This window comes from Cervus canadensis, chromosome X (assembly GCF_019320065.1).
Source record: "Cervus canadensis isolate Bull #8, Minnesota chromosome X, ASM1932006v1, whole genome shotgun sequence".
Lineage (NCBI taxonomy): Eukaryota > Metazoa > Chordata > Mammalia > Artiodactyla > Cervidae > Cervus > Cervus canadensis.
The window spans coordinates 113,089,669-113,113,177 of NC_057419.1; the positions used below are offsets into that span (position 1 = coordinate 113,089,669).

Consider the following 23,509-nt stretch of genomic DNA (forward strand, 5'->3'; position numbering starts at 1 on the left):
GATAAACTTTGAAGGTAGAACTTACAGAATTGTTCAAAGGGTTGGATGTGGGGTATGAGATAAAGAAAGGAGTTAAAGATGACTGCAATTAATTGGAAGGATGCAGCTGCCATTTATTGAGACTATGGACAGAGCAGGGTGAGGGGAAGATCAAGGGTTCAGCTTGGGGGACGTCCCTGGTGGTCCTTCCAATGCAGGGAGTGCGGGTTCGATCCCTGGAAGGAGAGCTCAGATCCCACATGCTTCTCAGTCCAAAAACCAAAACATAAAACAGAAGCAATACTGTAACAAATTCAATAGACTTTAAAAATGGTCCACATTAAAAAAAAAAATCTTTAAAAAAATTCAGTTTGGGACCTATTTGGTTTAGATTCCTATTAGCTATGTGAAGTGAAGCTATCAACTAGGCAGCTGTGTAGATAAGTCTGAAATCCAGTCTGGGTAAAGATACGATATTTCATCAGCACATAGGTGGTGTTTATGTAGATGGTATTTAAGACAAAGAGACTAGAATAGATCCCCCAGGGCGTGAATGTAGAGAGAGAAATTAAGATCAAAGTCCTAGGGCCCTTAAATGTTTAAGAGATGAAGCCTTGAAGAGAAGAGGACATTCAGCAAAGGAGACTGAGAAGGAGGGGTAACCAGGGAGACAGGTGGAAAACCATGAGTGTGATATTATGGAATCCAAGTAAAGGAGGTTACTTCCAAGAGGAGGGAGCAATCAAGTGCAGCAAATGCTGCTGATGGGTCAGCTAAGATGAGGACAGAGACAGACCACTTGCTTTGGAAAGTGAAAGTCTCCCACGAGCCTGGATAAGAGTGGTTTCAAAGAGTGATGAGGATGACAGCCTCAGTGGAGCAGATCTGAGAGAGCAGGAGAGGAAGAGGAAAGAGCATGCGTGGATACCTCTTAGGAGTCTGGCTGCGAAATGAAACCAAGAAATGGGACAATAAGCAACCAAGAATTGGTTATATCTCAGGTTTGTTTACCAGGCAAGCAGGAGAGAGAAAATGAGGGACGACAAATTGCTGGTGCTGACAAAGAAACGATTGTCATATATTCAAGGCAATGTGTTTAGAATTAACTCAGAGTCAAATAGCCAAAGTGGACAGACTTAGCTATGCTGAAGAGCCTAGGATTTTGACCCTTCCTAGGAGTCAGATAAAGCTTCTGAATCCCATTGACCACATGGATGGGTTTTTACCCATGCATCAATTCCCCAAATGACTCAAGAGCAGCCATTCCTGCAGCTGCTCTGAAGTACTCAGCACACCCTTAGACAGCACCTCCGTGCTCTCCACCCAGCCCCTGGTCCCCAGCGTTAGCTTTAGTACCTGCTTCTACTATGCTCCCCTTCCACGTTTCCTGAACTCCAAAGAGTCTCTGAGAAAAACACGTCACCTGATTGGAAAAGTTATTTCTAGGCGAGAAGCAAATTCTGAAAGGCTAAAGAGGTTAAACACGAACTCCCTATCCAGACCCAGAGTCTGACCAGTCAGTGTGATGGCTTCTGAAAACCAGTGAGCTCCTCCCCCACAGGCAGAGGCCCCCTCCTGGGAGGCATGTCCATCCTCCAACGGGAGCAGGGTATTCAACGCATAAGCTCGGCACCTTTTGGCATAGCTGTCTTGAAGTAAGTGTTTTGAGATGAGACAATGCTGTTTAAAAAAAAAAAATCACCCCATAGTGTGTGCAATAGACACCCCCAGTGCTGTTAAGGGTGGGGAGAGGGATGCGGAGAGACATTCATTTTATCCGCCTCCCTCTGGCCCGACCCCAGCTCCCCACAGCACCCACTATTAACGGAGAGAAGGCTGGGTGTTTCTACAGGGGACACATATGCCCAAGTCCTTTGGTGTTCTTGCCCTGTCAGACCAAGGTAGTAATAATAATGGTACTCTCATCGCATACTGAGTGTGAACCCAGCATTTAACATAATTGAGGACACAATGAAATCGGTATATTAATTTGATTAAAGTGTCCTTTTTTTTCTTTTTTTTTTTTTTTGCCCACGCCATGTGGCTTGTGGAATCTTAGTTCCCCAGCCAGGAATGGAACCCGTGCCCCCTGCTGTAGAAGTGTGGTGTCTTAACCACTAGCCCACTAGGGAATTCCATAAACAGTGTCCATTTTCAAGCGAAACTTCTGAGAAAGAGGTGTGGCTTCTCACTAAACAGCGTGATGTGCCTTTAGCAAATATACACACATCTCAGAACATCAGAACTGTCCTTTGATGATAGCCTGATAGGGAATTCCAGCCCCTCCCTCCCGACATGCTCACCATTCCTCAGCAGCACATCTCCGCTAGGGCTGGAAGGGTTCTGTCCCTGGGGGCTCTTGACATTGCCCAGAGCTCTGGAGAAGTGTTCATCCACCACACTGCTAATGTCCCCTTGGAAATAGGTGAAAAGGACACAGCGGGAATTCCATTCAGTTTTGATAGGGCTCTGTGTGAGGACGGTGGTCTTCGTCACGTCTTCCATGGTGACTCAGGGGAGAGCTGCGGAGCAAACGCAAAATGTTACTGGCACTCTTTGTCCAAGCGGTTTGGCTAAGTTGGCATAAGTGGCTTCCTTGAGGACAATTTGCGCCTAAGGTTCAGGTTCTCTCACTGGGATTCCCAGGAGCTGCGCAGTTGCTGAGCAGTCTTTAGGAAATAAGATAAAGTGCTGAAGGGGTCCTCTCTTATAAATGTGAAAGAGTGTCTGGGAACGTGATTAGAAGAGCATCAGCAAATGAAAAAAAAGGAAAGAAAAAGGACACTGAAGCCAAAGACTGCAGTAATTTGCCAGCTGGGGAAGTGCCTGCCTCCCACTAGATTCCCCTGAACAAATGCACAAGTACTCCAGTAGACCTTGACTAAGCAATCAGTGGATACTGACAATTTGTTGCCCTAGCAAGCCTTGATTTCTACCTTGCCCACTTCCGTGCAGGAGCACCAAACCCACCAAATTCTCCTGCTCTCCCTGACAGGGTGATTCATGCAGGATGGGGTCCTACACCCACCCCCACCCCATCTTAGAATTAGCAATTACAATCAACCAGTCCTAAGGCCTCCAGACAGACATACTCTGCCCAGAATCACTTAGAAAATGTCAGAGCTTTAAATCCAGGTCCATATTCTGTTTTATTTCTCTTTCGGCTGCACCGCGTGGCTTGCAGGACCTCAGTTCCCCAATGAGGGACTGAACCCGGACCACGGCAGTGAAAGCCCAGAGTCCTAATTACTAGGCCACCAGGGAATCCCCAGATGAATACACTCGGCACCCAATGCAGCTAACATTTTTCACACCGATACTCTGTTGGGAAAGAGCACTCTGTTCACCAGGCTTCCTGTGCGCCCAGAGCAGTGCCTGCCACCTAGCTCAATATTGAGCAAATGATCCAACAATCATTTGCTGAATTGCCTTCAACTTGGCCTCAATGGGTCCTACCTGTGAGCTCCTTGAGGGCAGAGGCTGTCCTTTTTTGCACCCAGGCAGGGACCAGGCATGCAGACGGCACCGCAGAGAGGCCGTGGCCTCCCTTTACCAGGGAAATAAAAGGTCTGGGGGCTTCGTCACCTCTGGCCATCCAATCCAACTTGCCCAGAGTTCTGGCTAAAGAAATTTTGAATCTAGTCATTCTGATGCATATAATGCAAATGACTAGAGTTGAATAGCCCATCTCCTGGTCTAGTCTCTGAGATCCAGGAGGATGGGGGCCATTTCTTATTCATTTCTTTATCTCTAGCACCTAACACTCAGTAAACAATGGCTGAGTGATGAAATGCCATTTCGTGCAGAGAAGGCACAATGCAAGGAAATCACACCAATTAGGGCTCAGAGGACCTGGTCTTGCCCTTGACTGGGTGTGTGCCTTTGGGGAAATAACTGGGCCTCTCTGGCCTTCAGATTCCTCTAGGGTAAAATGAAGAGGTTGGGGTATAGGAATTCTGCAGCCTATTTTATTTTTCTGCCAGAAGTGTCAGTCGATTATCATGGGACCATTAGGAGGGAATCTGGGAGTAAGCAGAGGACCCTTATTTAAAAGTTCTCCTTTCAGAATCTTAGCCCCAGTCACAGCTGGATTCTGTTGTCTCTAGAAGCCTTTGATTCAGCATGTCAATCTGTTTCCCCCTGGGTGATAGACATGTTAAACATCACCAGGCACCACCCTAAAAAAAAAATGAATCCACTGTATTCTTATTTCAAAAAACATAGGAACCACCACTTTGAAAAACCATCCAGCGGTGTCTTCTAAAGTTAAACGTACGCTTACCATAAGACCCAGCAATCCCACTTCTAGGCCACATATAACCAAGAGAAACGAAAACAGATGTGTGCACAAAGACTTCTACATGAGTGTTCGTAGTGGCTTTGTTTATAAAAGTGAAAACAGCCCAAATGTCCATCACCAGGAGAACAAATAAACGAACTGTGACATTTTCATACAATGGAATGTTCTTCAGCCATAAAGAGGCACAAACTACATCCACCCAACAGCATAGATGAATCACAAAAACATTAACCTGAGTGACAAAAGCCAGACACGAAAGACTGCATATTGTATGACTCCACTTACATGAAACAGGCACAAATAATCTATGGTGATAAAAATCAGGACAGCAGTTGCCTTGAGGTAGAGCTTGGAAAAGGGTGAGAGTGGACTCACAGGGGTGCTGGAAATGTCTTACATCCTGAAGAGGGTGAGGGTTACATATGGATGCAGACGTGTCAAAACTCATCAAATTGTGCAGCTCAGATCTGCAAGTTTCACTGAAGGCAAATTATTCCTCAGTGAGAAAGCACATGATATCTTCAGATACTTGGGACTTTGAGCAATAAAGCAAAGGTGTAATCCTTGAGCACGTTATGACATAAGCCAAAGTATAATCTCACTTATCTGTGGAATTTTCAAGAGCCAAACTACAGAATAAAATGGTTGTTCCCAGGGCTGGGGGGACAGAACCAATGTTGTTTAAGGGAATAAATGTGCAACAAGCAGTGAACAAGCCCTAGAAATCTACCACACAGTGCAGTGAATCTAGACAATACGGCATTCTAATCATCAAACTTGCTAAAAGACTAGCATTTAATTATTTGAACCAATAAAAAGAAAGGGTAATGATGCATCATGATAAGAGGCGTTAATTATGGCCGCCACGATGGTAATTGTATGACAATATATAAATTTATCACATTAACATGTTGTGCATGTTAAATCTACACAATGTCATCTATCAAATATATTTCCAAAAAATAGCAAATCAAATGAATAATAAAGCGATGGTATTATGAATGACCAAGTAATGATAAGCATGGACGCGACCTTTTTGCTAAAGCTGCAGTTCACAGAAGACCTATTCTGTCCCAGAAGCTCCAAATATATTTTCTCCAAACTTTACAACCCTCAGACTAGCTATTATCTCCATTTAAAAGATGAGCAAATCTGGGCTTAGAGAAAGAGGAAATCAAGGGCCCAGGCCATGCAGCTAGGTGGTGGCAGAGCTGAGGTTTGAACCCAAGTCTCCCTGACTTCGGTGTCTGGCCTTTTCTCACCATCCCTTTCTACCTGTCGGGGCAAACAGTCCCTTCCCCTCCATGGGACTCTCATCCTGATCCAGTCCTCTGGCTCCCAGTCAGACCGGCAGAAGGTCTGTCCGCACATTCTCATGGGCGTCTCCTGGAAGCCATCACCGGCAAGGGCAGCTTAGCACCTCTGTGGGTCTTGCCCTCTTACCCTCTTGCCAGTGGCCGGTGCTCTAGCTCAGGTATGACCCAGCCTGCCACCTCTCTTTGCTAAGTCTCCCTGAAGCCATGAGAAGCAGCTGGCCGGACCCCTGAGACATCAATGCCGTGAAGCACGCTCCTAACCTCCCTGTGCAAAGACCACAGGCTAGTTCCATAGAAATAGAGCAGATCAGAGAAGGCTGTCTCGGTCCCCCTCACCTGGGGAGCTCAGACCTCACACAACTGCAGATCCTGAACAAATCTCAAGTCCTATGCATGCCCCTCTTTTCCTTGCCAGACATATGGACACATACTGTAAAGGAAAGCCCTGGAGTACATCTCTGGATCACAGCTCATGAGCAGTTCCCCGGCTGTACTCAGACCTCAGGGGATGAGGGTCTGTATTCGAGGGTTATTCAAATCTCTCAGTTGTTACCCGGTTTAATCCTTTACACAATCGCATCTCACTGAACCTCTGGAGTGACTTGAGCGGTTTCATCCCCACACGAACCCTCCTTGAAGGCTCTCTTTCCTGGGGAAGTGAATTGGTGGGGTGGGTCTGGCTTAGAATGAGGTGCCGCAAAGCTGGAACCGAGGGTAGGACTTTCCTAGCCAAGATGCTGCTGTATTGGCACCTGGCTTTGTAGCGAAAGTTTCTTGCAGACAAAACCCTTGGCCTTGGCCAAGCTTTGCCAGCTGTGCAGTTCAAATAGTGTAATTACAATATTCCCCAGTGCTCAGAAATTTAAGACACCAAGTAGGCATCGAAATACTGCCTGGTCTTCGGCCCAAATATTTTGGGCCAAGAGGAATGCAAGAGCAACAGTCTGGCCTCCATTCTACCAGGATGCCTACCTGCACACGCTTACCACCCTTCTGGGAAATGGTACCCAGCACCCCTGGGGTTGGGATGGGGAGTCTGAGAGGTTGAGTTGTCACAGTGATCACTTGGAACAAAGCCCCAAAGGCACCGGAAGGCATCTCCTTAAGCAAAGCATGTGATGCCCCCTACCACCACCACCTCCCCCCAGCCCCAGTTCCTTCTCAGTTGAATTCCCATCCCTCCTGCCTCCCCCAGAGTTCCCACCTTCTCTCACCTTAATTCTCGACCATCGGCGGCGGAGACACAGCAAGACGCTATGGCTGGGTGAAGGTGTGTTTTGCTGGCCGGCGCTGCCTGGCCTGCTTTAGAGCAGCTCAGCTCTGGTCCGAGCAGGGCCTGGCGATCTTGTGCCCTCCCCTCGCTAACTTTCTACCCCTCTAGCTGAGCCTATACGAAGCATTTCCTGCTAGCTATCTATTAAGAATGCAGAAAATGTACTCCAACAAGTCAATCGGGTTGGGCACCTGCAGGAATGAGGAAAATAGGTAGTTCTTTTTTTATTTCTTTCTTTTTGCATTAAAAAAAAAAGCGCTTAGTGATATTGTCTCTTAAAGTGGGCAGCCAGTTGTTTGCCTGGAAACCAAACACAGAGTAGTAGCGTCTTCAGCATCAGTGCTGGGGCTGGAATCCAACTGATGGGACTTTCAGTCTCCGGAACGGACAGAAAGTTTGACTGGTCACTAGTTTCTTCCTCTTTTCCTGTGGGAAGAGAAAGGGAGCCCAGCCCTCTAGGATTCTGGACTTTCTCAGGCTTCCATGGGCCCAGAGGGATTGAGGACTTCTCCAAGCCTGCAATAGATGAAGCAGTTCAGGACTCCAGCTTCAGGCTCATAGCAAAGGAGGCCCAATCCACATTCTGAAAAATCTTCAATAGCACCATCATTCAGACCCCAAAGCCTGGGAGCCGTTCTTTGCTTCTCCCATTCTCTGTTTCAACCATGTTAATTTAACAGATATTTATTAAACACTTACTATATGCCAGGCACCATTCCGGGAGTTTTGTTCCATAGTGAACAAAACAGACCAAATCCCTGCCTTCGGGGAATAATAAATACGTAACATGTTTTATATTTGCCTATAGTATATGGACTTGTCAGGTGTCAGTAAGTACTATAAAGAGAAATTAATCAGCCAGGGAATAGAAAGTGTCTCATTTATCTAGGATGTTCATGAAAAAATGTTCTGATGAGGTGACATTTGATCAGAACCCCGGGTCAGGGCGGGGGAAGCATGTCAATACCTGCTTGCCTGATATCTGGGGGAACATCTAACACAAAAGGTGGGATCACACCCAACCTGTTCACAGAAGGGTGAGGAGGCCAGCATGGCCAGAGAGGAGGGGAGAGGAGAGATGGGGCCATGGCACAGAAAGCCTCCTCGGCCATGCTTAGGCTGTGGACTCTTCCTGTAAGTGAGAAGGAAACCCGTTGGAGAGGTTGGAGGAAACCATCAACAAATCTTGACACATAGAGCATCAAAACACATTCCAATCCCGTCCTTTTCTTGGTCACCTCCATCCTTTGTCACCACCTCGGCCCTGCTCACTCTCCTGAAAACCCCCATCATTTCTCTGCAGGACCACAGCTTCAGAACTCAGTACTTACACCTTTCGCCCTTCTAATTCTTCATTCTTCGCCCCACGACAGCCACAGTGATCATTTGAGGATGTGCATTAAACACTGTCACTCCTTGTTGAAAAGCTTCTAGTGGTTGTTTTTTCCTGACCTTGCCCAAACCTTGCTCCACTCCAGCCCCACTCACTGCTGACTGGTCCTTGACCTGGGATGCTTATCCCCCAGACCACCTCCTGACTTTCCCTCCTCTTCAATGAAACCTGGGCTCCATCACTGCCTCCGAGAAGCCTTCCCTCACCATCCTATCCAAGCCAGCAGCCTCTCATACTCTCTGTCCTCTTCTCCCACTTCCTATTTCTTCAGGGTACTTTTCACCTCTGGATGTCATATTGCAGAGCTCTTTGTTTATAGTTGGTCGCCCCTTCTAAAATCATGCCTGGTATATGTATTACTAGGATTTCAGTATATATTTGCTGAGTGAATGAGTGAGTAGTGAGGGGAGAGAGAAATTATTCAGGTATTCACACAAATAAATAGACGACCGCAACGGTAATGATTCAGTATCTGGTGCCAGGCGAGGCTGTGATAAGGATGCCTGAATTCATCAGTGAAGGCCAAGTCGTCTTCCCTGTGCAAATAATGCTCAAGCTGTGATCCCAGAGGCTGAGAAGGAGTTAACCACGCAAAGAGGGGAGAGGTGACTGGTCCAAGCGGAGGAAACAGTATGTTCAGCAGCCCTGTGGTGGGAGGGGCCTGGCACATATGAGTCACAGGGAAAAAGGTAGGGAGACAGTGGCAGGGAGTGCCTTGCAAGGTGAGCTGGAAAAGTAAGCAGGAGCCAGAGGCAGCAGGTCTTTGCGAGCCCTATGGAAGAACACTGTCTCCTTCCTAAGAAGAAGAAGAAGCTATTAAATGGTTTTATGGAGATGTGTGTCGAGAATGGGGAAGGGGAGGGAGTCAGAAGTGAATCAAACCCACACCCCCGATAGTGAAAGTGCAGAGTCCTAACCACTAGACTGCCAGGGATGTCCCCAGACATGCATTTTGAAAACCTTGGTCCGACTGCAATATCAAGAAAGAATGGAGGGAGCACGTGGCCGTGAAGAGATCACTTTGTGGTCTAGGGTAGAGAGGATGGTAGCTGCATCTGGGAGTTGAGGTGAAAGCAGAGAGAAGTGGATGGATTCAAGATGTATTTAGAAAACAAATTTGATACTGGATTGGATATAGGGAATGAGGGGGTCTCAAAGATGATAACTCCTAGGTTTGGAGGGTGCATAACTTCATTGATTAGTGTGCCTTTCAGAGCTATGAAATATTGCTAGTGTGTCTTCTTTAGGAGAGGAAATCAAAGATTTCTGTTTGAACATGTTGATTTTGAGGAATTTTTGAGCTGTCTAAGAAAGGATGACAGTAGTCCATAGGCAGATAGGTCTGAGTTGGAGATAGAAACATGGAAGCTAATGTTATATAAACCGTCATTAAAGCCTTGGACTCTAACTCACCCAGGAAGAGTAGAGACTCAAACATAGAAAAGAACTAAAGCACTCTAAAAAATTAAGGGAAAATAAAAGAAGCAAGACCTGTTCATGTAACTGCAACCTTTACCAGTCAGGTGGAAGTGACGAACGAACATACATTACAGAGAAAGAATGGCAAAGGAGAGAGGATAAACATCACAGGAGTGTCAGGACCCTACAGCCCAAAGAGGACCATGTTTCAAGATGGTGGAACCCATCACCTGGGTCCCAGCTGCTGAGATGTGGGAGAATATGATGCCTGAAAATTGGGTTTAGTAACTTGGAAGTCATAAGTGATTTTAGTGAGAGATGCTTGCTGGAGTGATAAGGCCAGAGGCAGGCTCCAGTGGGATGGGAGAAGAAGAAAGTACCCACAATGTGAAGAGGAGTTTGCAGGAGTTTGGAGGTGAAAGAGAGTGGAAAGATAAAGCAGAATCCAGGAGTGGGAGCATCAGGGCTTGAATGACTTGGGATAGATTTCAACATGATCAAAGACCAGTGGAAAGGATCCAGTTCAGAGAAAGAGATTGAATATACCACAAAAAGAAGGTATTGTTAATAAGAAAATATTAGAGAAAGCAGGAGGAGAGAATGGGATCAAAGTCCAGGTGGAAAGATGGGCTTTAAATACAAGGAAGGACTGTTCTGTTTTCAGAGGAGAAAAGGGACAAAGAATGGTCCCAGACATACATAGTTTATAACTTTGGTACCTATGGTAAGTATTTATCTAGTTATTTTCAGTAAGAGAGGAATTGGACTAAGATGTAAGAGATCTTGACTTTTGTATAAGTTCTTCCCCTAAATAGACTTATAGCCTTGGAGAAGTTCTTTCTCATTTCTTTGCCCATTTTTTTTTCTTTGCCCATTTTTATTTATTTATTTATTTATTTAGTTTTTTTTTGTTGTTGTTGGTTTTTTTTTCATTTATTTTTATTAGTTGGAGGCTAATTACTTTACAATATTGTAGTGGTTTTTGTCATACATTGACATGAATCAGCCATGGATTTACATGTATTCCCCATCCTGATCCCCTCTCCTACCTCCCTCTCTATCCGATCCTTCTGGGTTTTCCCAGTGCACCAGGCCCGAGCACTTGTCTCATTTTTAAAAGGAGAGTGCTCTATTAGAAGATCTCTAGGATTTCTTACAACTATACTTACTCTAAGTAAATCAAGAGAATGTGAAATTCAAATAGCACAGTGGTAAAGAATCCACCTGCCAAGGCAGGAGACACAAACGATGGGGGTCAGGAAGATCCCTTGGAGAAGGAACTGACAACCCACTCCAGTATTTTTCCCTAGGAAATCCGATGGACAGAGGAACCTGGCAGGTGACAGTCCATGGGGTCACAAAGAGACACGACTGAGCACAGCACACACACACATACATTCAGTGCTTCCAGGGGGCCAGCTACTGCACGAAACAATTCATGTGCATTAAACCACTTAAATAATTCTGCAAGGTTGGCACTATTATTATGCAATTTCAAAACGAGTAAACAGAGCCACAGAGAGGTTAAGAGCTTGTTGGAGCCAGGCAGTCCGATTCTATAGGACTGTACACTAAATCACTGTTATCTGACCTTTCAGAAACAATAGGAAATTTCTGGAAATTATACTCTGGAACCCACATCCTGCTTACACAGGAATGGAAGAAGGATACTGGAGAAATGATTATGAATCTTCCAAATAGAACCCCTGAAAAGCTCAGAATTCGCAGGGCTTAGGAGCTAGAGTGAGTCATGAAACAGAAAGTAGAGAAGATAGGTAAAGGTCTGCCAAAGTGGCTGGGCCATTCTCCAACTCTGTGCACAGTGTCTTGCTGTAGTGTTTAGCCCTGGCCATGGCCAGTGAGAGCAGCTTTCTAAATAAAGCCCTTCTTGTGCATATAAAGGGAGCCCAGCATTGACTCCGTGGTTGGAGAGATCAGTGGGGATTGTCCAGGTAATTTGTAGACCACCATAAGGCGATGGAGAACAAAGGACATGTTGGAATAGCAGTTAAATCCTCTAAACCCTGATACATCCACTAAGACACTTTCCCCACCTCTGATTGCCACCTGTTCCCCATCCATGCCTCATAAACAGGAATCCTCCTGTTGGCACATCCTAACTGTTCACCCGCACAGCTCTGTCACATCTGAGAGAAAACGTGTCCGGTGAAGAGTGATTCACAACTGCAGAAGACTACAGATCAATTTACCAAAATGTAGCCATCTCAGTCCTTCACATGAATGGCCTGTCAGTAGACGTTTCAGGAAAACCAACAGCACAGTGGAGAAACACTAGAATGAACAAGAAAACAATTGACTTCTGAGGGGATAGTTCATGTGGAAAATGTTTTAAAAATTCTACCTTACATCCTGAGAGACGTCCAAGAGAATACTGCATTGCCAGAACAAAATTAGTCTGCTAAGAACAACAGCTGAGATAAAACAGGTCCATCACAATGGGCATAACTTGAAAATGGTCTTAGTGGCATGGAAGCCAAATCATGGAAGAACAGTAGGACAGACTATGGAATACAAAGGAGTATTTCATATTTTTTAAGGTTCCAAATCAGCAGGGAACAAATGGATGAATCAGTGGATGGTATCAAGACAACGGGTTATTCATGTGGAAACAAATTAACTTAGAGGCATATCTTAAAGTTCAGTTATCCCCTTTCTCTCCCACTTGAGTTTCTTGATCTCTATTGGATCATTTCCATCATTATTCAGATATGCCCATGTATCTCCCATTTTTAACACCTCACCCATCTCCATTTCCATTCTTTTGTTCTTTGAAGCAACATTTCTTAGACTTGTGGTCCATGATTAGTCACTATCTCTACTTCTTACCTTTCCTTTCCCTCCTAAACTCAGTCCAGGGGGGTGTCCATTCTTACCACTCCAACATATCCGCTCTTGTTGAGGCCACCAATCATCTCAACATCACTAAATTCAGAGACATCTCTCCGTCCTTGTCCTGCTTGATCTCTTACAGGTGTTTAGCAGGGTTGATCACTTGCATTCTTCAAACATCCTCCTCTGGGTTTCCATGGCACCACTCTTTCTTGTTTTCCTCTGACTTCACTGCCTCTTTTTTCCCAATCTCCTTTGTTCAACTTCTAAACTTTGGGTTGCCTCAGGGATTGCTTAGTTTTGGGCTCTCTCCTTTGATTCTATAATCTCTTGTTTGATAATCCCACCTCCAGAGTCATAAATATCTTCTATGTAACAATGACATTACATTACTTTGCCAACAAAGGTCCGTCTAGTCAAAGCTATGGTTTTTCCAGTAGTCATGTATGGATGTGAGAGTTAGACTATAAAGAAAGCTGGGCACTGAGGAATCAATGCTTTTGAACTGTGGTGTTGGAGAAGACTCTTGAGAGTCCCTTGGACTACAAGGAGATCAAACCAGTCCATCCTAAAGGAAATCAGTCCTGAATATTCATTGGAAGGACTGATGCTGAAGCTGAAACTCCAATACTTTGGCCACCTGATGCAAAGAGCTGACTGGAAAAGACCCTGATGCTGGGAAAGATTGAAGGCAGGAGGAGAAGGGGACGAGAGAGGATGAGACAGTTGGATGGCATCACTGACTCAATGGACATGAGTTTGAGCAAGCTCCGGCAATTGGTGATGGACAGGGAAGCCTGGCATGCTGTAGTCCATGGGGTCGCAAAGAGTCGGACATGACTAAGCGACTGAACTGAACTGAACTGACACAAATTTACATCCCTAGCCCAGACGTCTCCTCTAATATGCACTTCAAACATCATATGTTGAAAACTGAGCTCTGAATTCCTTGTGCTCCAGTTGTTTCTTATGTCTTATGAAAAGTAAATACTGGAAGAGTTAAAGATAGAAACATAAAAATTAAACAAACTACAAAAAGAATGTGTGGAAACGTATATAGGGGATATATTACAGTAAGTATCGTTTGAGATGGGGGAGGTCTTTCAAGCATGCTACAAAGCTCAGGAGGTATAAAGGGAAAGATTTTTCCACTGACACACAGAAAACTCCTGCATACCTAAAACAAACATAGAGTTCCAAGACCAAGGACAGAGACAAACTTCTTGCAGCACATATCACAAATGGCTTCTATTTAGAATAGAAAAAGAACTACAAATCTTTGAGAAAAGCCAAGCAAGTCAATAGAAAACTTGACAAAGGATATGAAGAAGCAAATACAAGAGGAAGAAACATCAAGAGCCAACAAGAGAGAACAGATGTTTCACTTCCCTAGTTATTAGGGAAATACAGATTAAAATGAGATCCCACTTTCAACTATCAGATTGGCAAACATTTTAAAGATGAACAACACGTAGTAATTAACAAAAATATGGGGAAACTGCACACTTTCACACACCACTGTAGTGAGTGGTGGTATGAGCTCAACATTTTTGGAGAGCAATTTGGCAAAATTTAAAATATGTACATGATTTATGATGCAGCATCCCTCCTTTATGAAATATATTTTAAAGAAATACTAAAAGATATTTAAAACTCAACTGGCATTTCACACAATGCTCTGATTTATTACAAGATAACTACAGGTCAACTGTGATCGTTTGAATGTGAACACTGTTCATCTGTGTAAACCTCCAGAGAGACTGATAATAACTGTTGGTCTTTGCTTAATTTAAAAACAAAACAAAACTAAAGCAAACTAAAGAATGTCAATCTATAGAGAGGTACAGTAAAAATTCCCTTTTTATCAGATGGGTAGAGCCTGTAGCTATTAGATAAGCAATGGTATTCTGCAGGTGTGGGGGAGGGGAGACAGTGGATAGTTATCTAAAGTATTTCTTAAAAATTTATTATAGTTTATGGTAGGAAATGAAACACATTTGTGTCACCCCTCTTTTCCTCTTTAATAAGTGAACTGCTTCCCATAATCTAAATTCACAGTTCAGAAATGGTTGTTATTCAAATCGCTTCCTACCATATTTATTTAGTAAAGCTAACACCTCATGAAGACTGCATTATCTAAAATCAGTGTTTCATTGCAATGCTTGGCAGCACAGTGGATGTGTTCATTACAGCTGTGTTAACAATCAATGTTGATCACCACGTGACCTAGTTTCTCCCGACGCCACCAGAAGAAGTGCCCTTCCTCTCCTGTTCTTGGTGTGCCTGACTTAACGCATCCTTGCAGCGCATATACTTTCCTTATGAAGCTTTTCCTGACTCCTGCCCCCTCCCCCACCCTGGAGACGGGATCAGGGTTTATTTGTGGCCCCACTGCTTCCAGGCCAGCCTTCTATCAAGACTGGCTGCACCAGCAGCACCTGGGAGCTTGTTAGAAATGCAGAATCTCAGGCTCTACCCCAGACCTAGGGAATCACACTCTCTGGGGGTGGGGTCCAGTGTTTTAACTAGTTTTTCAGGTTTTGCATACTAAAGTTTAAGAAGCACTGACCTGGGGTACTTGACCAGAGCCTCATCAATCTCTGGGTACAAATGAAGTCACATTGACGTCACTGCCCAAATGACACTAGCTCCCTTGGCTACCCACATCTGCGGGACTCTCAGATCCTTTCCAGGTCTGCTCCTTTCTCCCCCCCCAAATATTTCTGGGAGTCCCTAGGGTGTGTTCACACATGCACCAGAGTTGATCAGGATGGCTGCTCACCCCCGCTGTGCCTGATCTCCACTGCTGCTCAATAGGAAGCTTTTTTGAAAAAATAATTTGATTTATCTATTTTTGGCTGTGCTGGGTCTTCGCTGCTGTGCGGGCTTGTGGCAAATAGGGGCTTCTCTAGTGGTGCTGCATGGGATTCTCACTGCGGTGGCTTCTCTCGTTGTGGAGCATCGGCTGTAGGGCACGTAGGCTTCAGTAGTTGTGGCACCTAGTCTCAGGAGTTGCAGCTCTGAGGTTCTAGAGCACAGGCTCAATAGTTGTGATGCATGGGCTTAGTCGCTCTGAGGTATGTGGGATCTTCCCGGACCAGGGACTGAACCCATGTCTCCTGCATTGGCAGGCAGATTCTCTACCGCTGAGCCACTAGGGAAGCTCTACAGGCATCTTTTAAGCTGACAGTTCTACACAATCCACTTAAGAGCTAGTTCAGCCCCTCAAGTGAGCAAAAGTACAACTGTGCTTTGGCCTAGCGGAGTTAGACGTGGGTAACTGCTGGTCACAACATAAGGCTAAACGTGTTATCTGCCCCATAACTTGCACTGAGCAGTTGAATTGCCCAGCCAAAGGTAACTTGCTTGCATCTCTCCAACTGAAACATCCTACTGAAGTGTTTCGACCTGTAAGTAGCCCCTCCTCTCTTGCACATCCATTTCTCTGCAGCATACCATCTGCATAGTGTCACATACACTATGTGTGTGTGTGTGTGTGTATGTTTATTAAAAAAAAAAAGACTTCCAGGTCTGGTCTGACCTGTTAGAAATTTGAAAATCACCACTGCATCCTAAAAATAAGTAAAAAGCTACAAACTTAAAAATCAACAACTCTTCTTAGATTCATAAGACTAGTGAGGTCACAGGGCAAACTGCTGCCCCCAAATAGAAGAGACTGACAGGGGAATACAGAGAACCACAATTTACTGGAGCAGAAACCACTTAGGAAAGTGGTGCTGGGGCAGGAAAACCTGAACTGTAATCAACAAATTGCTGGAGGATCCGTATGGACAAGTCTGAGAGATAAGATACTCCAGGGGACCTAGTCAGCAGTGAGTGTCCACATTTTATGAGTTTTACCTCCAGGAATTCGACCAGGTTCTCACAGTAAATATTCGAGAAAAATTCCCTTGTGCTTCCAAAAGGGGGAGGGGAAAAGGAACCATTTTGAAAAACACCAGAGCACTCTGGTTTTTTTTTTAACAAGAGAGACAAGAGAGACTAGTTAACCAGAGCCTAACCTACTAAGGCTTTTAGTGGAGCCTAACTGACCTGAGAGAAGGGTAATACTCAACTCTAGCCCCCTCTAGCCTTCCTATCCCACCTAAGGAGGGAGAAAAAGCTGAGAAACACTTGTGAGTTCATATTCCAGAGGCAAAAGTTCACTAAAAGTCTGAGACCTAATCCTCGGACTGTAGAATGCCCTCCCTTCCCCAACACCTTATCTGCATATCACTAAAGTTCTGTGCATCAGAGTTCCTTTCATCTCATACATCGTATCTAAATTTCATGAAAAAATTCCAAGGCATACTAAAAGACCAAACACATATTTTGTTTTGTTTTTAAATGATCCTTTCAGTACAGAAAAAAATTTAATAGATTTCAACACATCTTCATACACATTCATTCTGAAGCTTTTATAACTGCAGGAAACTCAGAATGGAAAAGAACTCCCTTAATTTGATAAAGGGCATCTGTAAAACACTGACATAATAATAAATAATACATCAAAAAACAAATTTGAAGAAACAGAGCAACCATCAGAACCAGATGTTGGAATTATCAAACCAGGAATTTAAAGTGACTGTGACTAAGTTGATAAGAGCTCTAATGGATAAAGTAGACATTGTGTCAGAAGAGATGGGCTCAGTAAGCAGATAGATGAGAATTCTAAGAAAGAATCATAAAGAAATGCTAGAGATCAAAAGTTCTGTAACAGAAATGAAGAATGCCTTTGGTGGGCTTATCCAAAGACTGAATACAACTAAGGAAAGAACCTCTGAGCTTGAGGATATCTCAGTAGAAACCTCTAAAGAAAACAGGAAAAAAAGAGTGGGAAAAAAAACCAGCAGAATATCCAAGGACTGTGGGACACCTACAAAAAGTATAATAATACACACATAATGAGAATATCAGGAGAAACAAAGGAACTGAAGAATTATTTGAAACAATGATGATGTCCCCAAATTAATGTCAGACACCAACCTACGCATCCAGAAAGCTGAGACAACACCAAGCAGGATAAATGCCGACAAAACTACATCCAGGTGTATTAGTTTCAAAGGACAGAAAATCTAAGATAAAGAAAAATTCCTGAAAGAAGCCAGAGGGAAAAAAACACCTTACCTGCAAGAGGTGCAAAGATAAGAATGATATCTGATTTCTCAGAAACCATGCAAACAAGAAGAAAGTGGAGTGAAATATTTAGTGCTGAGAATAAAATTCTACCAACCTGGAATTCCATAGCCTGTGAAATTATCTTCCCAAAGTGAAAGCACAATTTCTTCAATCTTTGTTTGTCTAAGAAGGTCTTCACTTCTTTTTCACTTTTGGATAAGTCATTCTTGATTCTTCTCTTGCCCTCAATCCCTACTCTATCAGCAAATGCTATCACCTCTCCCAGAGAATTATGTCCAGAATGAATGCAATCATTTCTCACCATCTTTACTGCTATTCTCCTAATCGGAACCACCATCACCTCTCACCTGGACCAGTGCAACAGCCTCTCGGGGCATTGTTTGTCCTCTCAGCAGTCAGCAGGATCTTTCTGAAGCAGAATCAGATCACATCACTCCTTTGCTTAAAAGCTCCAAAAGCTTTCTTTTGTATAGCCTGTTTCTGACAGCGTGTCTTTGTGTGTTGGAAATTACTTAATAAGTAATAAGGGACTGATGTTGGGATAACAGAAACTGTGCTGGTTAACACACTGTTTTTCTAGTGCGTTAACATTTTAAAGTGATCTGTGGCAAACATCCTCACTATTACAAAGGCCTGGCCAATGTACAAAGACCCTAAGCAAAAAGCAGGAAATCTACAGACAGACTTTCTATGAGTACTAGTGCGCCTGGTTTAGAGCTCTCCATAGAGGCTGTGGTCTTTTCTGTGGTAAGCTATCTGTCTAAGCAATGAATACAGATGAAGATGCTGCAAAGGCATTTGTCTCATGGTAAAATGGCAAATAAAAAGGCTATGCCCTGGATTTCACTGGTGGTACAGTGGATAGGAATCTGCCTGCCAGTGCAGGAGACATGGGTTCGAACCCTGGTCTGGGAAGATCCTACATGCTGTGGAGCAACTAAGCCTCTGTGCCACAACTATTGAGCCCACGAGCTGCAACTCCTGAAGCTTGTGCATCTAGAGCCAATGCTCTGCAACAAGAGAAGCCTACACACTGCAATAGAGTAGCCCCCACTCATTGCAACTAGAGAAAGTCCACGCACAGCAAAGAAGACTATGTTCTGATTCATTTTATTTAATTTCACTGTGTGTCTGTGTGCTTAATTATGTCTGACTCTTTCTGGCCCCATGGACTGTAGCCTGCCAGGCTCTTCTGTCCATGGGAGTCTCCAGGCAAGAATACTGGAATGGATTGCCATTTCCTTCTCCAGGGGATCTTCCTGACCCAGGGATTGAACCCGGGTCTCCTTTGTCTCCTGCATTGCAGGCGGATTCTTTACCACTAGAGCCACCTGGAAACCTGAGGATGGTCTTTTTTAGAAGTGAATGCCCTCAAGAACTCATGTCTTGTAGAAGGAAGCTGACTCAGGGATTAAGACTGTGAAGGATTAACTGGCTGGGCTACAGAGCATAAATGCCATCAAGGCATAACTCTACTATTACTATAATTGGAATTTTGTGTTAGTCACTCAGTCATGTCCGAATGTTTGTAATCCCATGGACTGTAGCCCACCAGGCTCCTCTGTCCATGGAATTCTCTAGGCAAGAATATTGGAATGGATTGCTATTCCCTTCTCCAGAGTCTCTTCCCGACCCTGGGATCGAACCCCAGTCTCCCGCATTGTAGGCAGATTCTTTACCATCTTAGCCACCAGGGAAGCCCATTAGAATTGGTATTGCTTTTTTAATGTTCTGGTTACCATGTTCCTTGGGTTTTGAGTGGTTTGCCCTAACATTACATTTCCCATTGTTGATTGTTCAGTCGCTCAGTCATATCCTATTCTGTGACCCATGGACTGCAGCACGCTGGACCTCCCTGTCCTTCACCATCTCCTGGAGTTTGCTCAAACTCAAGTTCATTGAGTTGGTGATATCATCCAACCATCTCATCCTCTGTTGTCCCCTTCTCCTCCTTCCTTCAATCTTTCCCAGCATCAGGGTCTTTTCTAATGAGTCAGCTCTTTCCATCTGGTGGCCAAAGTATCGGCCCTATTATTTTTAGCACACATTTTCTGCAGAATGTGAAGTTTTTCAGAAGCATTGTTATAACATTAATAGAAACATCTGTATTTATATAATCAAAACTTCTTACCATCTTCATCCCCCACGTTAGATCTACCTCCAAAACATGTCCTGAATCCAATCACTTCTCACCTCTTCCACAGCTACGACCCAGTCCAAACCACCATCTTTGCTTCCCCGGACTACTGAAATAGGCTCCTTTCTTCTTTCTTCCTTCTAATTCATTCTCTATGCAGTAGAGGTCTCTGAGGAGATCCCTTTAAAACACAAATCAGGTGGCACCAACGCTCTGTTTAAAAATCAACTCTCTGCGTGGGGGGAGGGGGGATAAATTAGGAGTATGGGATTAACAGATGTACAACATCGTATATAAAATAGATAACCAACAAGGACCTACTACATAGTACAAGGGAACTATATTCAATATCTTGTAATAAACTATAATAGAAAAGGAGAAAAGAATATACATATATATGTAGAACCAATCACTTTGCTCTATACCTGAAACTAATGCAGTATTGTAAATTCACTATACCTAAATCAAAACCAAGGCCAAAAAATGTAAAAGAAAACATCAACTCTCTAATGGCCTCCCATTATATTCCAAATAAAACCCATTCCCTTTCCTTGGCTCTCAAACCACGCTTAGAGTCTTTCTGTTTGTTACTCCCTCTTCCTGGAACTGTCTTCTCCAACTCTTCATCTGGCAGGCCCTTTCTTATCATTCAGGTACTGGCTTAGATGTCATCTTTCCAGTGACCTTCCCTCTTTACCACACTAAAGAATTTTCTCCCCACCAAATCAACTCTAGCACATCATCTTGGTTTTACTTGCTCCCAGTATCTACCATCTGAATTCATCTTTTAAAAATATATGCATTGTCTATCGACCCTCCAGATTCCCCTTGTTTGCTCCTGTATTCTCAGACCTAAAACAATTCTTGGGCCATAGTCTCTATCTACTGAATGAAGAGATTAACTAGTACTTTTGAAAGTTGTATAAGCAAACTCCTGATTACCTGGGACTCAGACATAAAAAGTTCTAAGCTTTACAGACCTGGGACTCAGACATAAAAAGTTCTAAGCTTTACAGACCTGTTCTTGTATTCCATGGATATCCTTGAACTCTCCTACTCATTCATTTGAAGAGGTTCCTTGACTTCACTATTGTCCCTGTCATCATTCCGGGCGATTTCAACACTGAAGTGGAAATGAAGCTCAGTATCTTGGTATTAAGGCAGTGAGTTTTTAACAGAGATATTGGTATATATGGAAATGAAATAGAGTCTTCCCACCAACTTGCCCAAACCCCTGCTTTCTTGCAGTGATACTGGCCTTTGCATTTGAATCTGGCTCTTGTTTCTTCATTTTCATTAAAGATGGAGCTACTTCTCCTGTTTAGTGATGATGGGCGTAGTCAGATTGGAAGAGACCTAGTCTGTAAAGAACAACATTTTGGTAAAGTTTCCAGCTGTCTGCAGGGCTGGTAGAGAGAATAAAATGACAGGGAAGAAGAGTGTCAGGAAGTCAGAGAATGAGATGAAAGGGATTTTACAATGAAAATATTCCACTGTTCATTTGCAAAAGACACTTTATACCCAGTAAGATTTCCAGAAATGAGGATTCCATAAGCTCCCCAGTGAGAGGTCAGAATGCTTAACCTATCTTAGCAAGGCCTTTTGCTATAATTCAAATCCAGTTTTGTATGAAGATGAAAAACAATGTGATAAAACTGTAATAATGAAATTTTTCATGTTCCCCAATAGAGATTAACTCTAACCATGAACCTTGTGTTTTCAAAATCTTATCTCACTGGTGTTACATTACAGATAACTGTTGCCCTACTTGAAGTTCTTCACATTTTTCTAAAAATGTGGAGATTCTCACAGAACACAACATTCTTGATTATGATTCCCAGCCCTGAAAGAATATTTGATTGTCTATTATGTGGGAGAAAGCTGTGGCTGTTACTGAGTGTGTAGGCAGCTGGGTTTTGGGGGGGGGTGGTAGATGGGAGGAGGGGGATAGGGAAGGCAAATAAACAAATAAAATAATCTGTTGCTATGAAAGGGGTTCAGCAACAATAGTATCAAGGGAGACAGGAGGGTGGGTTACAGAGGGTCAGGATTTCTAAGCAGGTGATACCTGATGGGAAGGGCAAACTCACTGGGAAAGACCCTGATGCTGGGAAAGATCAATGGCAAAAGGAGAAGGAGGCAACAGAGGATGAGATGGTTGGATGGCATCATTGACTCAATGGACATAAGTCTGAGCAAACTCCAGGAGACAGTGAAGGGCAGGGAAGCCTGATGTGCTGCAGTCCACAGGGTCACAAAGAGTCAGACGTGACTGAGGGACTGAACAACAATACTTAGATAGCCTGAAGGATGAGACCCAAATTGGCTGGGGAGAGAACATCCCAGGCTGAGGCATGTGCAGAGGTCCTGGGATAGGAATAAGAACCCAAGGTGATGGCAGTGTGAATGCGATGAATCTGGAGAGGATAAGATCACTCAGAGCTTTGTTTGCAGGCCACAGTAAGCAGTTTGAACTTTATTCTAAGTGTTACTGGAGCATTTTATTTTATTTTGTGACTGGAGCACTTTAATAGAGACCCATCAGGGCACTGTGGGCAGTAAATGTGGTGGAAATAGACATGGGATGAAGTGTTCAAATGTTGGGTATATTTGGAGTTAGAGCCAACATGGCTTGGATGTGGGAGGTGGAGAGAGAAAGCAAAGATGATTCCTAGATGTGGAATTTGGAGAGTTGGGCTGCTGAGGTGGGAGGACCAGGGGGAGAACAGGATAATTTGATATTGAAAATCACCAAGAATGATGATGAGGTAGTGGTAAAGCCAACAAACCTCTTCAAATGAATCAATGAGAGTGTGCAAGTGTATCCATAGAATAAATTCATTCATTCAACAAATATTTATTTGAGCCCTTATTAAGGGCAAGGCACTGTGCTACCATGGGCTTCCCTAGTGTCTCAGCAGTAAAAGAATCCACCTGCCAGTGCAGGAGATGTGGGTTTGATCCCTGGGTCAGAAGATCCCCTGGAGAAGGAAATGACAACCCACTCCAGTATTCTTGCCTGGAAAATCCCATGGACAGAGAAGCAAAAGAGTCAGACATCACTTAAGTGACTAAACAACTGTGCAAGGCTCTAGAAATGGTACTGATGGATCACTGCCATATTTGCTTTTCTCCTCCACACCGCACGGCATGTGGGATCTTAGTCCCCTCAACCAGAGATCAAACCTGTGTCCCCTGCATTTGGAGCTGAGTCTTAACCACTGGGCCACCAGGGAAGTCCTGACTGTCACATTTTTTTTTACTGTCTTATCTCAACATAGATTACAGCTGCCTATTGAGGAGGGTTCATGCCTACTGCTGCCTTTATTCTCATTGCCCCTTCTGTCCCACTTCATCTAGTATATTAATAGATACACATTGGCCCAATCTATACTTATTAATGGACTGAATCAAATGAAATAGATGCTACAGTGAGTGTAAATACACCAGACCAATAGTCTAAATTACTTGTATCTTAATATGGTAAACAATATATCCCTAGTAAAAAGCATTAAAATGATATACACATTTTTATTACTCTAATCTATATAATTTAAGAATCTCCTGAAAACCAAAGCTTATTTTATTGGAGTATAATTGTTTTACAATATTGTGTTAGTTTCAGCTGTACAACAAAGTGAATGTTCCACGTATATATATTTTCTCTCTCTTAAACGTCCCTCACACCCCACCCCCAACCCAC

The 23,509-nt window shown here is 43.7% G+C and overlaps 1 protein-coding gene across 2 annotated transcripts in view; it reads right to left on the reverse strand.

Moving 5' to 3' along the window:
- Positions 1 to 20,928, reverse strand: part of VGLL1 (vestigial like family member 1) — a 39,146-nt gene extending 18,218 nt beyond the window's left edge. Inside the window, exons 1-4 of one of the 2 annotated variants that reach the window (XM_043459924.1) lie at positions 20,825 to 20,928; positions 19,863 to 19,987; positions 6,810 to 7,384; positions 2,283 to 2,501 (exon numbers count right to left, since the gene is read on the reverse strand). In XM_043459924.1, the coding sequence (XP_043315859.1) occupies positions 2,283 to 2,484 (202 nt within the window). In that variant the 5' untranslated portion in view covers positions 2,485 to 2,501; positions 6,810 to 7,384; positions 19,863 to 19,987; positions 20,825 to 20,928. Of the gene's footprint in view, positions 1 to 2,282; positions 2,502 to 6,809; positions 9,896 to 19,862; positions 19,988 to 20,824 lie in introns of those variants that run through there. The other variant, XM_043459923.1, reaches the window with a different exon arrangement.
- Positions 20,929 to 23,509: the final 2,581 nt, after the last annotated feature.